Below are 13417 nucleotides of genomic sequence, written 5' to 3'. Positions count from 1 at the left end.
CCATGAGCCTGACCCAGCGGAAGAACCAAGCTCTTCACATGGATCAGAACCCAGTTCAGGTAAGAAAAACACATTCTTTTGTCCGTTCTTATGTATATTTACGTGGTTTATTGTAGTATCACATGACATGATTCTTTTTCATCTGCTAGGGCACAACCTCTGGAGACCTTTCGACATGGAAGTTCAGGAGAATAGGATGAACAGCAATTCTACAGCGGATTCCATTGTTGAAGTACAACGCTACTTGGCCGAAGGAAACACACCCAGAACGCAAGACCCATTACAATACTGGAAGAACAACCGGAAAACATATCCACACCTATATCTACTAGCTCTCAAATATCTGTGCACGCCATCTTCATCAGTTCCCTGTGAACGTGTATTTTCTAAGGCTGGAGAACTGGTGTCTAAGAGGAGAAATCGCCTAGGAGCAAAGACACTCCAAAAACTTTTATTCCTCAATAAAAATGTATGAATTAATCCATTTTCAGTGTGTTATTTCATATGATTGAACACTTTGGTTAACAAAATTCCATACATAAGCTATATATTATAATTCTCAATTTTATTACAGATACATTTGCTGTATTTTACATATTATTATATTATGATTACAAGGCTAATGTTGGGTTTACAGCATGCAATTTCTTCCATCTTTTCATTTTATTTACCTGCAATGATTTTTTATCTACAGTAGAGGTCACCACTGAGTGACCAATACAGTGTCAATACAGTGTCAACACAGTTTGTGTAATGTGTCAATACACTCCTTGAGGTATCATTATCCCATCACTACCGTTTCCTAGCTTGGTGTCATTGTTGATAATTATGGTCAGAAATCTTCACATAGAGGAGCATCATTATTAATAATGTATAATTAAAGGCAAATGTGTTTTTTCAAGCTGGTATCCCCTTGTATGAAGCAGCTCTCAGTATCAAAAAGGTCGGTGACCCCGCTCTAACTGCTTCCCTGAGGTTCAGTCTGGGATGACTGTAGTGGTGCAGACGTGGCGTGCAGTGATGGTGCAGCAGACCAGACAGACATGCTGTTCTTTTTTATGCTGCTCTCAAAGTAACTGTGTCAGAGGTGGGAGAACACCCCCCGGGAGCAGAAGTCACATGACATTGACGGTGATCTGGGGGTGCAGTGGAGTGGCTGGGTGAGTGTGGGACAGGAGGGTTGAGGTAGGTCAGTGTTGCATGCTGGGAGCTGTACCTCATTAGCAGACAGATGCTGAAAGCTAAAAGACGCCTGAAAAGGACAGAACACACCAACAGGACAAGAGACGTCAGACACAACAAACTGCTGACAAACACAGCAACACCACAGACACTGCTGAGCCTCCATGACCCCCGGCGGTGCGAGCAGGGGGAACACCGCCAGCACACAGCTGATTCACCGTCTCATTATGTGGCGTGCCTTTTTCCAGGATCACAGAGAGTGTCTGCAGTCCAGAAAGCAAGCACACACCCGCACAAAGCTCACTGACTACTGAGTAATCACCTGAAGACACAGAACAGACACGCTGTGAACCCGTGAGGTCATGAAGGTTCAGGCAGATCCATCAGTTGGAGGCCTCGAATGTGCAGCTGAACGGGAATCAGGTTCAAAAAGAAACTTTACCTGATGGGGACCTTCATCCTAAAACTCTGACAGGAGAAGGCAGCTTTAGGCCCTGGGAGTGTGTGAATTGTGTGCATACAGTGAGGGAAAAAACTATTTGAACCCCAGCTGATTTTGTAAGTTTGCCCACTAAAAAAGAAATGATCAGTCTACAACTTCAATGGTAGGTTCATCTGAACAGTGAGAGACAACAATGACAAAACAAATCCAGAAAAATACATTTCAAAAAAAGTTATAAATTAATTTGCATTTCCATGAAGGAAATAAGTATTTGATCCCTTTGAAAAACGTGCTTCAGTACTTGGTGGCAAAACCTTTGTTGGCAATCACAGAGGTCAGCCGTTTTTTGTAGTTGGCCACAAGGTTTGCACACATCTCAGGGGGGATTTTGGTTCACTCCTCTTTGCAGATCCTCTCCAAGTCATTAATGTTTCGTGGCTGATGTTTGGCAACTGGAACCTTCTGCTCCCTCCACAGATTTCTATGGGATTAAGGTCTGGAGATAGACTAGGCCACTCCATGACCTTAATGTGCTTCTTCTTGAGCCAATCTTTTGTTGCCTTGGCCGTGTGTTTTGGATCGTTGTCATGCTGGAATACCCAACCACGACCCATTTTCAATGCCCTGACTGAGGAAAGGAGGTTCTCACCCAGCACTTGACGATACATGGCCCCATGCATCCTTCCTTTGATGCGGTGCAATTGTCCTGTCCCCTTGGCAGAAAAACACCCCCAAAGCAGAATGTTTCCACCTCCATATTTGACAGTGGGGATGGTGTTTTTGGAGTCATAGGCAGGATTCCTCCTCCTCCAAACACGGCGAGTTGAGTTGATGCCAAAGAGCTCACTTTTGGTCTCATCTGACCACAACACTTTCACCCAGTCTTCCTCCGAATCAGCCAGGTGTTCAGTGGCAAACTTCAAACGGGCCTGTAGATGGACTTTCTTGAGCAGGGGGACCTTGCGGGCACAGCAGGATTTCAGTCCTTCACGGCGTAGTGTGTTACCAACCGTTTTTGTGGTTACTATGGTCCCAGCTGCCTTGAGATCATTGACAAGTTCCTCCCAAGTGGTTCTGGGCTGATTCCTCACCGTTCTCATTATCATTGAAACTCCACGAGGTGAGATCCAGACCGAGGGAGATTGGCAGTTAATTTATGTTTCTTCCATTTGCGAATAATTACACCAACTGTTGTCACCTTCTCACCCAGCTGCTTGGTGATGGTCTTGTAGCCCATTCCAGCCTTGTGTAGGTCCACAATCTTGTCCCTGACATCTTGGAAAGCTCTTTGGTCTTGGCCATGGTGCAGAGTTTGGCATCTGGACAGGTCTCTGTGGACAGGTCTCTTTTATACAGGTAACGAGCTGAGAGGTCAATGTCAGCTTGTTACCTGTATAAGACCCACCTGGGAGCTAGAGATCTTGCTGACGGATAGGGGATCAAATACTTATTTCCTTCATGGAAATGCAAATTAATTTATAACTTTTTTTGAAACCTACCATTGAAATTATAGACTGATCATTTCTTTTTTAGTGGGCAAACTTACAAAATCAGCCGGGGTTCAAATAGTTTTTTCCCTCACTGTATGTGTGTGCATGCATACCACAACACATGTGCATACACACACACGCATACATGCGCACACACACACAGTGTGTGCGCATGTATGCGTGTGTGTGTATCCACATGTGGGTGTGTGCTCGTACATGTGTGTGGGGGTGCGCATGTATGTGTATGTGTGTGCGTATGTAGGTGTGTGCCAATACGTGTGTGTGTTTGTATGTCTGTATACTTGTGTGTCTACTTGTGTGTGAGTGTTTGCAGAGGCTGACCAGCAGAGACATCAGGAACTTGTGCAGGTACACAATCTGTATGCAGCCCAGACGCATGGACACCCTTCCATCCACCTTGGACATGTCTCTGTAGCCCTCCCCCTCCACTGCTCCTGGGTACAGGGAGAGTCTGAAGCTGAACACCTCCTCACTCACGAGGGACACCACCTGTAAGGACGGGGGGGGGCATGTAAGCATCTCCTTTGATTCAGAAGCCTGTCAACACCTACAGAACCTGAATTCAAAAACTATCCAACTTTCCATCCGCCCTTCAGACCAGCAGTTTCATCATTCCTTTCTAAGTTACTGATTGATCTGGATTGATTGACACACATGGCTTACCCTAAAGTAAACGGTCCAGCTACTCAAAACAACAGGCAAAAAGTTCAAAGGCTGTTATAAGAGGGGATGAAAGGCGAGTTTGTCATCACTCACGTGCTTCTGTTTTCTCACACAAACTCGTCGTAACAAAATGGAATGAAGGGTTTCCAGAAACATCTGGGATAAGCCCAGCTTTCTGTTTTTGTAGCTTTCTGCAAGCAGTCGTGCATGATTACAGAGCACTCTTGATTGTGGTGAACTCCAAGCTCACAGCAGACGAACATGAGGGAGAACTTCTTAGATGGGACTTTTATTCTCTGTTCTCAACAATGACAGGTGTTTTTCTTCATCTGGGATGTGTGTGATGTGAAAAGCAAAAGAAAAAAGAAAAAAAGAAGTTTTCTGTGCGCTCATGTTTTTTTCAAGGGGAATGAGTTTTCATACAATTCTCTAGAGCCTTGTTTTCACTGGGAGGTCCAGCATGGTTCGGTACGGTCCGGTCCACTATTTTGAGCATTTCAATTGTAAAATTGACCCATTAAACCATTCCGACCCGTCCCTCTCGGGGGCCCTCATCCATTGTAGGTCCATAGAAAGAGGGAACGGGTCGGTTGGGGCGGAGTCGTTATTGCCACACGTTGATTGACAGACAGTGATAACCACGTTAGCAAGCACCAATATAGCGCTAAGCTAGTGATTCCATTTTCCTCTTTACAGCCGCCTGCAATCTTCTATCAAACAACTGTAATTCCTGTTAGTGTTCCCCCGCTTATTCCTATTTCTTTATTCCTGGTTTCACTTTAAGGATTTTTTTTTCAGACATGCGACTTCTCCGTTTTGTCAAAAAAAACTACGACCACTCAAGATACTTTTTGTTTTCTGCGGGAATTTCCCCGGAGAGGCTGGTTGAAAAGCACACCAGCCTGTCTGCTGCACGCACGGACACGCCATGAAAACAAACTCAGTGGAAGTGAGGCTTAACTAAGTGGAAACGGTCACCAGAAATAACCGTACTGCACCGGACTGCTCAGTGGAAACGAGGCTTAGGTGTGGCATGACTCAAGCACAGGGGTGTCAAACTCAATCCAAAACACACCTTAGGTCGCGGGCCGAACAGGATGAACATTTACCTAACACTCTAAAACTATATTGTTAAAACTTTAAAACTGTAACTTTTTAACATAATTATGAATAATAAAAAAACAGGAATATTATTCCAGAATAAATCAACTTAAACCTTAAATAACTTTCAGTATTTTACTCTCCATAAAAATATATATTTTGAAAATTTTACAAGTTAGAAATGAGCTTAAGATAACATCGGGCCGTTAATAACAATAAAATAAAATTATCTGAAGGGCCCCGGGACTTGACTTTGACACATGTCGTAGCACCAATGCAGACTGAAGGAGCCACAGAGGCTTCTGGAACGCCAACAAAGCCTAAGTGTTTACAAGTGCTGGAGTGCATGTCTGTGTGTGTGCATGTGGTATGCATGTAGTGTGCATGTGCAGCAGGGCACCTTTCTGTGGATGCTCGTGGGGTCTGAATCTGTGACCACAATATCTTGGAGTCTGGTGAAGACCTGGGTCTGAGCGGCCTGCACGAACACGGACGCATCAATCCCTGTGGGGAGGGGGGGTCACATGTATCTGTCCAGGTGGGTCTTCTCGCTTCATCTTGTTTGTATCTGGAGCTGCTCCTACCTTGAACCCGGATGTCGGCGATGCTGCGGCAGTCGTCGCACACCTCCACGTGGAAGCAGCCTAAGACGGCGAAGAGCTTGAAGCTGAAGACGCTGCTGTCTTTCACTCTTCTGGCCACTGCAGAGATCAGAGCACACGTCTACTGAAGAACACCACAACGACTCCTGCAGACACACCACTGACACACACCTGCCGATGTCTGACCAGAGATCCCCAGCTGCTCTGCTGCTTCCTGGTCTCTGGGGGTTCTGAGCCCGGGTGGAACAACCTGGTTCAGGTAATTAATGGTGGACAGCAGAGCCTTTGTGTGAAGCAGGAAATCCAGAGAAGAGAATTCCACCTGAAACAACCATAGGTAAACATGTCATGCCTGATCAGAACACAGGGTTTAAATGTCAGGCCCTCCAGCGCCCTCAACTGACCTTCAGCATCTGCTCTGTGCTGCTGAACAGGCTCTGAAAGCTGGGCCCACTTGGGTCGGCCTGCAGAACCACAACAAAACAGAGGTGGGACTGTGTTTCTCCTCCCCATCTTTCCCTTCACCTGTCGTACTGTAACAACATCCCTCCACCCATTATGCCATCTCTTCATCTCCCTACAGCTGCAGAACCTTCTGGGTCTCACCTTGGTAAACTCCACCTTCAGCAGGTTGGAGCCCTGAAGCTCAGAGGAGCTGATCAGGTGCAGAGGGAGACCTGGAATCCAAGCAGAACACAGCACAAACAGAGAATGCTCTTGAGCTTCAGTGAAGCAGGACAGAACATCAGGGTGTAGAGAAGCAGCTCCAGCGTGGCTGGACTGGGCAGTGTTGTTGCACTTTTTTGGGTTGTAGTCAACAGCACTTCTGCTGTTGTTTTCTAATGACTAAATCCAAATGTTCTCTTTAAAATAATGTTTCCCACAGACGTGGAAAATGAAGCTGTCCTTCAGAAAGGACAGTCGCTCTACCACAGTGAAATCAACTCAGCAGATTTCTGTCTGTGTCCAACTCCTCAGAGAATGGGTTCTGCTTTGGAGAGAAATACTTCAGTTACCTGGAACGTCACAAAAGTCCAGCTGGACTCTACGCAGGTAAGACGTGACACTCAGATCGAAGGGCCGCATCTTCCCTGCAGCCCCCAGCTGGCTGACACTGAAGGACAGGATGACCTTCTCCTGGTCCATCTGCCGGCTCAGCTCCACCAGCACCTGAACACACCACACATGCTTCACAGGTGCAGATAACCCCGCCCCTTTGAACTCAGGAGAAAATAAACACACCTCTCCCACTTCGAACTTGAAGGAGACCGTGGTGAGCTCCTCCAGAGTAGAGCTCTGGTGGTCTTCATCGGTCGATCTCTCACTTACATCTCCATCTGAGTCTAGACCCAAACAACATGGCGGCAAAGACACAGATCAGAGACGTCGATCGTGATGTTTACCACAAACGGGACCAGTACGAAACTCTCTGACCTGTTTCTATTGCCTCAAGAAGGGTGGAGTCTAAGCTGAGCCCCCGTGGTCTGGCATCAACCAAAGACTTTGCCTGCAGGGAAGATCACATCACAGCTAAAATAAGATTGAACCGTTCCCACATCAGTCACAGTGTTGAAGAAGGAAGCAGGCAGACTGCTGCACGAGTACCTTCCCTGCTGGCTGGACAGCAGAAGAGGTCGTGTGTGGCAAAGGAATGCTGTTGATCAGCTCCACAACACTCAGGATCTTTTGGTCTGAGATCCGAACATGCAGCAGCGGCAGCTCGCCCGACACCTTAAAGCTGAAGAACCAACAAAAATTGTTTCTGTGGATGAAGGAACGTGGCAGTAAGCACACTCAAGAACGGAGCCACCCACCTGGGCATCCTCACATCCTTCTCCACCATGCACTTGTCCAGCTGGAGACTGATGTCCATGGGATGGAGAATGTGCTGCACTGACGAGCTCTGGAGACGAGCCGACTTCCAGGCCACACCTGGAGGCGGATCACTCAGTCCATAAAGTGTGACCAGCAGCTGTCTGCCAGCGTAGATGCATGTATCTGTACCTGACTTGCTGTACAGCACCTGAACCCTCCTGAGCTGCACCTTGTATCTGTCGTAGGCTCGATCCATGATGTCCTCCAGAGACGAGAAGGAAGCAGAAGACGAGGGGGGGGTTCTCTGCTCCACGCTGTGCAGCTGCACAAACATAAACAAACTCCTCCAGAATTAAAAGTCTGTCCATGCTCACACCACTAGAGCTAGCAGCTGGAATGATCCTCCTCCTACAGCAAGACGCTTTCAAAGTCTTCAGCATCCTCTGGCATTCAAGCTGAAACAGCCAAAACCTGCTCCACTTTCAACCGATCAGTCAAACCTTGTTCATTCATCTCTAGATAAGAGAATTAACTAGAAATAAAGGTTTAAGTCTGAGACACATGGAGGCCTTCCTCCACCAAAGCTCAGACCTCCAGAACCGGAACCAGAACCAGAAGCAGCTCATCTGTGAAGTTTTCTGCCTTCACGCTGAAACACCTGCAATACAACTCTGTGGCAAACTCCATGTCACCTGGAGCCTCACCCTGACACAGATCATCTTTAAACGCAATAAAAAACCTCCTCAGACAAGAATCAACTTTCCTTCATAAGCAGCAAAAACACTTTGAGAAAGGCAATAAAACATGTAGGCCATGAATCAACAGCACGCTCTGGTTTCAAGTCTTGGTTGCTCTTCTTTTTCATGCATATTTTCTGTGGTTGTCACCATCTCTAAAAACTCTTTGAAGCGTCAGAAATGCTTCAGCTGGGACCACAAAACATAGACTGAACAGTGAGTCTGCTCCGCCTCTCGTGGGAATCAGACAGCTGAGTCTGCCGAAGACTCCCACCACTGCTAACATGACAGACGAGGACTGACCTGGAAGTTACCAAAGTCCACAACCACAAGGTCAGCGGTGGCGCTGTAGAAGCCCGACTTTGGTAATAGCAGGTAGGATGGTTTCAGGTCAATCATCAGGTCCAGGACTTTTCGGGTTTCTATGATGTGGGACAAACCTGCCAAAACCAGAAGCCATCAAAGGTCAGCTGTGGACCAACACTGGCTTGATGTCAGATGCAGTTAAAGCTTGCAGATGTCAGACAACTAAGAGAGCTGATAGAAGAGACCTGCTGCAGTTTTCTCCTTGATCTCCTCCAGTTTGGACAGCGTTGCAGAGGTCAGGACTTCCAGGTCCACACCTTTCTCTGTCTTAAAGAAGTCCACCATGCTGTTGACTGTCAACTGGAGGACAAGGAGAAAAATCTATCAAAGTCAGCTCCTTTCATGCCATGTATAAAGGGCAACAGGGATGGGCTGGAAAACAGGAAGTTGTGCTCTGAATAAACCTGGAAAGGCAAAGATTACCGCATCATAGATGATCTCTACAGGCTGAGAGTGCACTCTGAGCAGCTGGTCGCCTGTGCTCTCCTCAGGGTTCAGCTCAAACACTACACTCAGCAGAGAAGAGGAGGAGTCCCCCACTGAGGCAATGAGAGAGGGCACCTCGCCATGTTGCTGCAGGCCTGTCACATACCAGTGCTCCAGCGCCATCTCCACCCTGCAGCACAGCACACAGTTCCGGTCAAACACTCTTCCTCTGCCAGACAGCAGCGTCGGAGTTCACAAAGTCTTTCATCCGGCTGCTAAAGGTTTCTTAACAAGCACTGCTGATGGAGGATCTTATTTCATCTGATCGTTTTATTTGTTTGTATTCTTGGTCTTTAAAGCAAAATTGTAATTCACTTATCTATGCATATATTGTTTTTAATCTGGTTTACATAATATTCTTTTTAGAGTAATTAGTGTAATTTATTTTTGTTTCCTTATGTGTAATCGTATGCTAACTGGACAACTGAATTTCTCCATATGCTACTCTACTCTACTGTACTCTAGTCTAGTATACTCTACTCTAGCATAGTCTAATCTGGTTCACTCTACTACAGTCTACTCTAATGTGGTACACTCTGCTCTACTCTAGTCTACCCAGAAGACACTGCTGAGAAGGAGGCGAGCAGCTCCTTACCTGAAAGCCTGGGCTCCAGGCCTCTGAGACACTTTGGTGCTGAGGTTGATCATCTGGACTTTGATGATCTCTGGGATCCCATGTTGCTCTCTCAGTATGAGCGAAGTCCTGAGCAGCTGGAAGGTGACGACCACGGCTACGTACTGAGAAGACATGCCTTCACATCAGCTTCTCCCCACAGGAGCATCAGTGTAGCGTCACACAGCAGCTGCAGCAGAGCGTGTCATGAGTGTCAAGAGTGTCATGAGCTGAAGTCGGTACCTGTCTGGGCAAAGACAGATTGTGGGAGCTTCCACTGTAGCCGATAGCTGTGTAGAGTTTCTCTTTCTCCTCGGGTGTCATCAGCTGGTCCAGCCCTGAACCTGAACCACAGAGAATACCATCAAAACCCAGCAAAGACTGAAAAAGAAAAACCTTTATATGAACATCACTCACTCTCCTCATCCTGGTTCTCCTCAAGCTCCTGATCTTCCTTCTTTGTTTTCCTTCCAAACCAGCCACTAAAGAATCCACCACCCTGTTTCTGGCCTGCGGCCTTCTTCGCAGCTAATTTCTGTCCGGATCGGATCACCTGGACAAAACCAGTTCAGCTGACGGTCAGTACAGTCCCAGCCTCAAATCCACAAGCAAACACTGAAGCAAGTGTTACCTCCATCTGCGCTTGCTGCCGGGCCAAGGTGATGTTAAACACATCTAGAACCTTTTCAAGATCCTGGAGGGATGAACGGATAGAAGGTAAAGCATAAGTCACATTCAAACCTCCATCTGTCCTTTCAAGGACAGATTCTCCAACATCCAGTAGCTTTTTGCTGTTGCTTGTTTTTGGTTATTTGTCTAAGAGGAATGGTTGTTTTTCTAAGTGTCCTCCTGCTCCAGTCATTTCTGTGGAGCAGATCTTCACCTGGCTGATCTCATTTCAGTCTCATGCTCCATCCTGCCAACACCCCAAGACACTAGAAGTCCTCAACGTGGAGCAGGAGCTCTCCTACTTGGAGAAATCAAGCCACCTTTTAGTGCTTGAAAAACTCCAACTTGAAGGAACCAATTTTGGATGTGGTCTGTAACAAAGGAGGTTGGGCTCAGTCCCACGAACGGTTTGGGCTCAGAACCCAATTTCTCCAGACAGGTTTATTCAGTTTCCATGTCTTTTACTGAACACAGCTCATCCCTCTGGACTTAGTTACAATGCTTAGGGAAATGGAAACATAGAAAATGAAACAAACTTTCAAAGAAAAGAACAGATTTTCAGAAACTTAGTTCATTTCTAAATAACTTTGTGATTAGTTTCCCAATTCTGAAAGCTCCTCCTGTCGCCACAGTTGAAAAGTAGCTTTCAGCTGTACGTTTCTCAGAAGAAGATTGTGTTGTCTCAGCTCTTTGTTTCTAAGTTCAGGTGTTGCTCACCTGGATTTGCCGCTCAGTGTCTGGGCCTGTCTTGCTTTGGGCTAAGAGTTTGGTCTTGTAAGCAGTTTTGTAGGCCTTCAGGTTCCTGCGATGGCCGTGGATGCTTGACCACGCCCACATGCGACTGACGCGCCGAATGTGAACCTCCATGATGCTGTTGATGCTGTACTTCCACCTGATGCAGAAGAGATGTGTATACTTTAACTCTTCATGTGAGGGGGTACGGTGGGGAGGTGGTTAACAACAAACATGGGAGTGTAGATAATGGACGGATACATGTATTCATCATGACCAGGAGCAGGGCTCTGCTACCTGCAGCTCCACAGCCACATCTTTTATCTCTCCATGGAGGCTCTCTGGCTGAAGTAAAATAAAATAGTCATTTTTTAAAGTAAGGGTTACTTAATTAGCATTTATTGTGTGAATGCTTTAAAGCATTCACACTGTAGTGATTCTCCTGCTCCTTTCTGCATGTTTTTCAGCACGTAAAAACTCAATCACACTTTCAGCCATTTCAGCAATCTTACTATCAAAACATTCAGCTTGTTCAGGACATTACTGCTTGTATTTTTGGTATTCATAAGCTTTATAGTATTTGTAATATTGAGCAAATTATGTCCCATAGGAAATAAATAAGAAAGTCTTCCAATTTCAACATTTTAAGTAGATTAGCAACAAGTCTTTAAATATATTCATGAAATATATTTTTATCTTTTAAAGTATTATTTGAAAAAAAATGGAGTTTAGCTAAAATTTTAGCAACATGGAAATATTTTGGACTAATTTGTCACCTACTGGGGTTTTAAGGTTAATTTAGAGTTTAGCTTCTATTTTAGCAACAGTTTAACATTTTTGACTACTTTAGTTTACTGAGGAATGTTAGACTATTTTAGAGGTAAGCTAGTAATTAAGCATCGAGATAGCTTTTTCTGAGGCAATTTGGCCTGTATTGAGTTTTTTATGCCAATTTGGAGTTCAGCTAATATCTTAGCAATATGCTAACATTTTAGGTTAATTTGTTATCTACTAGGGTTTTTAATCTAATTTAGATTTTAGCTAATGTGTTAGCAACAGGCCAATGTTTTGACTAATTTAGTTTACTGCAAAAGTTTAGGCTATTTTGGACTTCAGCTAGTAATTAAGCAACAAGTTTGTTTTTTGGCTAATTAGGCATCTACTAAGGTAAAAGGTAACAACATATAAAAATAAATAAATGAATAAAAAACATTTCACATTTTGAGAGATGCTAGTTTTTTATATTTTAGCTTTTGTTTGTGCTTAAAAGATATAATACATTTTTATTAAAAAAAAAGAAGGTCCTGAATGCAAATTCAAATTTCTTAAAGGCTAAAGTAAGACTATGCGGCTCCTTCTAGGTTTTGATGAGTAGAAAAAAAAAGCCAGAACGGCTCTTTTACTGTTAAAGGTCGCCGACCCCCGACCAAGAGTGATAAAAGTCTGCTTACTACAGACTCGTGAGGCCTCTCCACATGGACAGAAACTAATCAGATTCCTCAGAAAAAGTATTGTACCACAATATTGTGACATTGTACCACTTGCTTACTTTAGAATGTGACAGCTTTTCCGTGTGTCTAACTTCATTGAACTATCACTAGTTTGTGAATGAGTGTTTGTGAGGCAGACTTGTGCTTTTTATTTCTAGGTTGTCTGTTTTGCTCCTCTATGCAAGCTTGGATAGAATCAAACAGCTGTTGACACAAACGTTCACATTCAGCTGCATGCAGTGAGAATGGACCCAACTAACCAAGTCCTGGCATTCTTCAGAACAGGGACCTCAGGTCTGAACATCCTGTAAGGAGCGTTCTTCACCATGCGGTCGATGGACTCCAGCAGCTCCACCATGTTCAGGTACTGCAGAGACACAGAGTACAGAGCGGTCTGGCCTGGCTCTGCTCACCCTCGCCTTAGCACCGACTCATACCTACCTGTGGCTTTGTCATTTCTAGAGCAATGTTCTGGACCTCTAAGTGAAGATTGACCTTTGGGGAGCTCAACTCCAGCTCGGCGTTCGGGTTGATGCATATCTTAGCAAAGGCAAAAACTGGCCTGAAGACTGCAGAGAGAGACAGTCATGGAGAGAGTTCCTCTGGCAGGAAGCAGTATCTCATGTGGCCTTTCTATTTTCACTGGGAAAGCCACCTGTTTCTACAACACCTGAAGAGTTAAAAGCTACCATCCCCGTTTCCAGGGAGGAGGACAGATTATGAGACTGAGGGACAGATGCAGCAGCGGGTTTAAGGGGTCTGACAGGACTAAAAAAAAAACAGAAAATGCCTCATGTTTACATGACTGATCCAGTCTGACCCACTGTGGTCCCACTCCACCAGAAAAAAAAAACAAAAAAAACAAAAGCACCTGTATAGACAACTAACAGTCTGTTGGATCACATGATCTAATTACTAACATGACTGCTGGTGCAGACTAAGACTCACTGTACTGATAATGAGGTAACTCTTGCTCTTTAGTGCTGATCCCACCCTTCAGCTTGTCCT

At 45.2% G+C, this 13417-nt stretch overlaps 1 protein-coding gene across 1 annotated transcript in view; it reads right to left on the bottom strand.

The window, feature by feature from the left end:
* The window catches only part of vps13c (vacuolar protein sorting 13 homolog C), a gene marked incomplete in the record, with an annotated part of 92945 nt that overhangs the window by 69414 nt on the left and 10114 nt on the right, over positions 1-13417 (bottom strand). The window contains 24 exon segments of the mRNA XM_036210710.1: positions 1217-1252; positions 3457-3624; positions 5300-5403; positions 5484-5600; positions 5673-5823; positions 5906-5965; positions 6108-6178; positions 6518-6671; positions 6744-6844; positions 6936-7008; positions 7107-7239; positions 7316-7433; positions 7506-7638; positions 8357-8493; positions 8605-8719; positions 8843-9035; positions 9501-9643; positions 9762-9862; positions 9936-10071; positions 10150-10212; positions 10905-11079; positions 12670-12776; positions 12851-12978; positions 13358-13415. Of these exon segments, the coding sequence (XP_036066603.1) occupies positions 1217-1252; positions 3457-3624; positions 5300-5403; positions 5484-5600; positions 5673-5823; positions 5906-5965; positions 6108-6178; positions 6518-6671; positions 6744-6844; positions 6936-7008; positions 7107-7239; positions 7316-7433; positions 7506-7638; positions 8357-8493; positions 8605-8719; positions 8843-9035; positions 9501-9643; positions 9762-9862; positions 9936-10071; positions 10150-10212; positions 10905-11079; positions 12670-12776; positions 12851-12978; positions 13358-13415 (2775 nt within the window).

Source organism: Oryzias melastigma, unplaced genomic scaffold (genome assembly GCF_002922805.2).
Source record: "Oryzias melastigma strain HK-1 unplaced genomic scaffold, ASM292280v2 sc00184, whole genome shotgun sequence".
NCBI lineage: Eukaryota > Metazoa > Chordata > Actinopteri > Beloniformes > Adrianichthyidae > Oryzias > Oryzias melastigma.
Note: the sequence above shows the minus strand (reverse complement) of the source record. Positions and strands in the feature narration are given on the sequence as shown.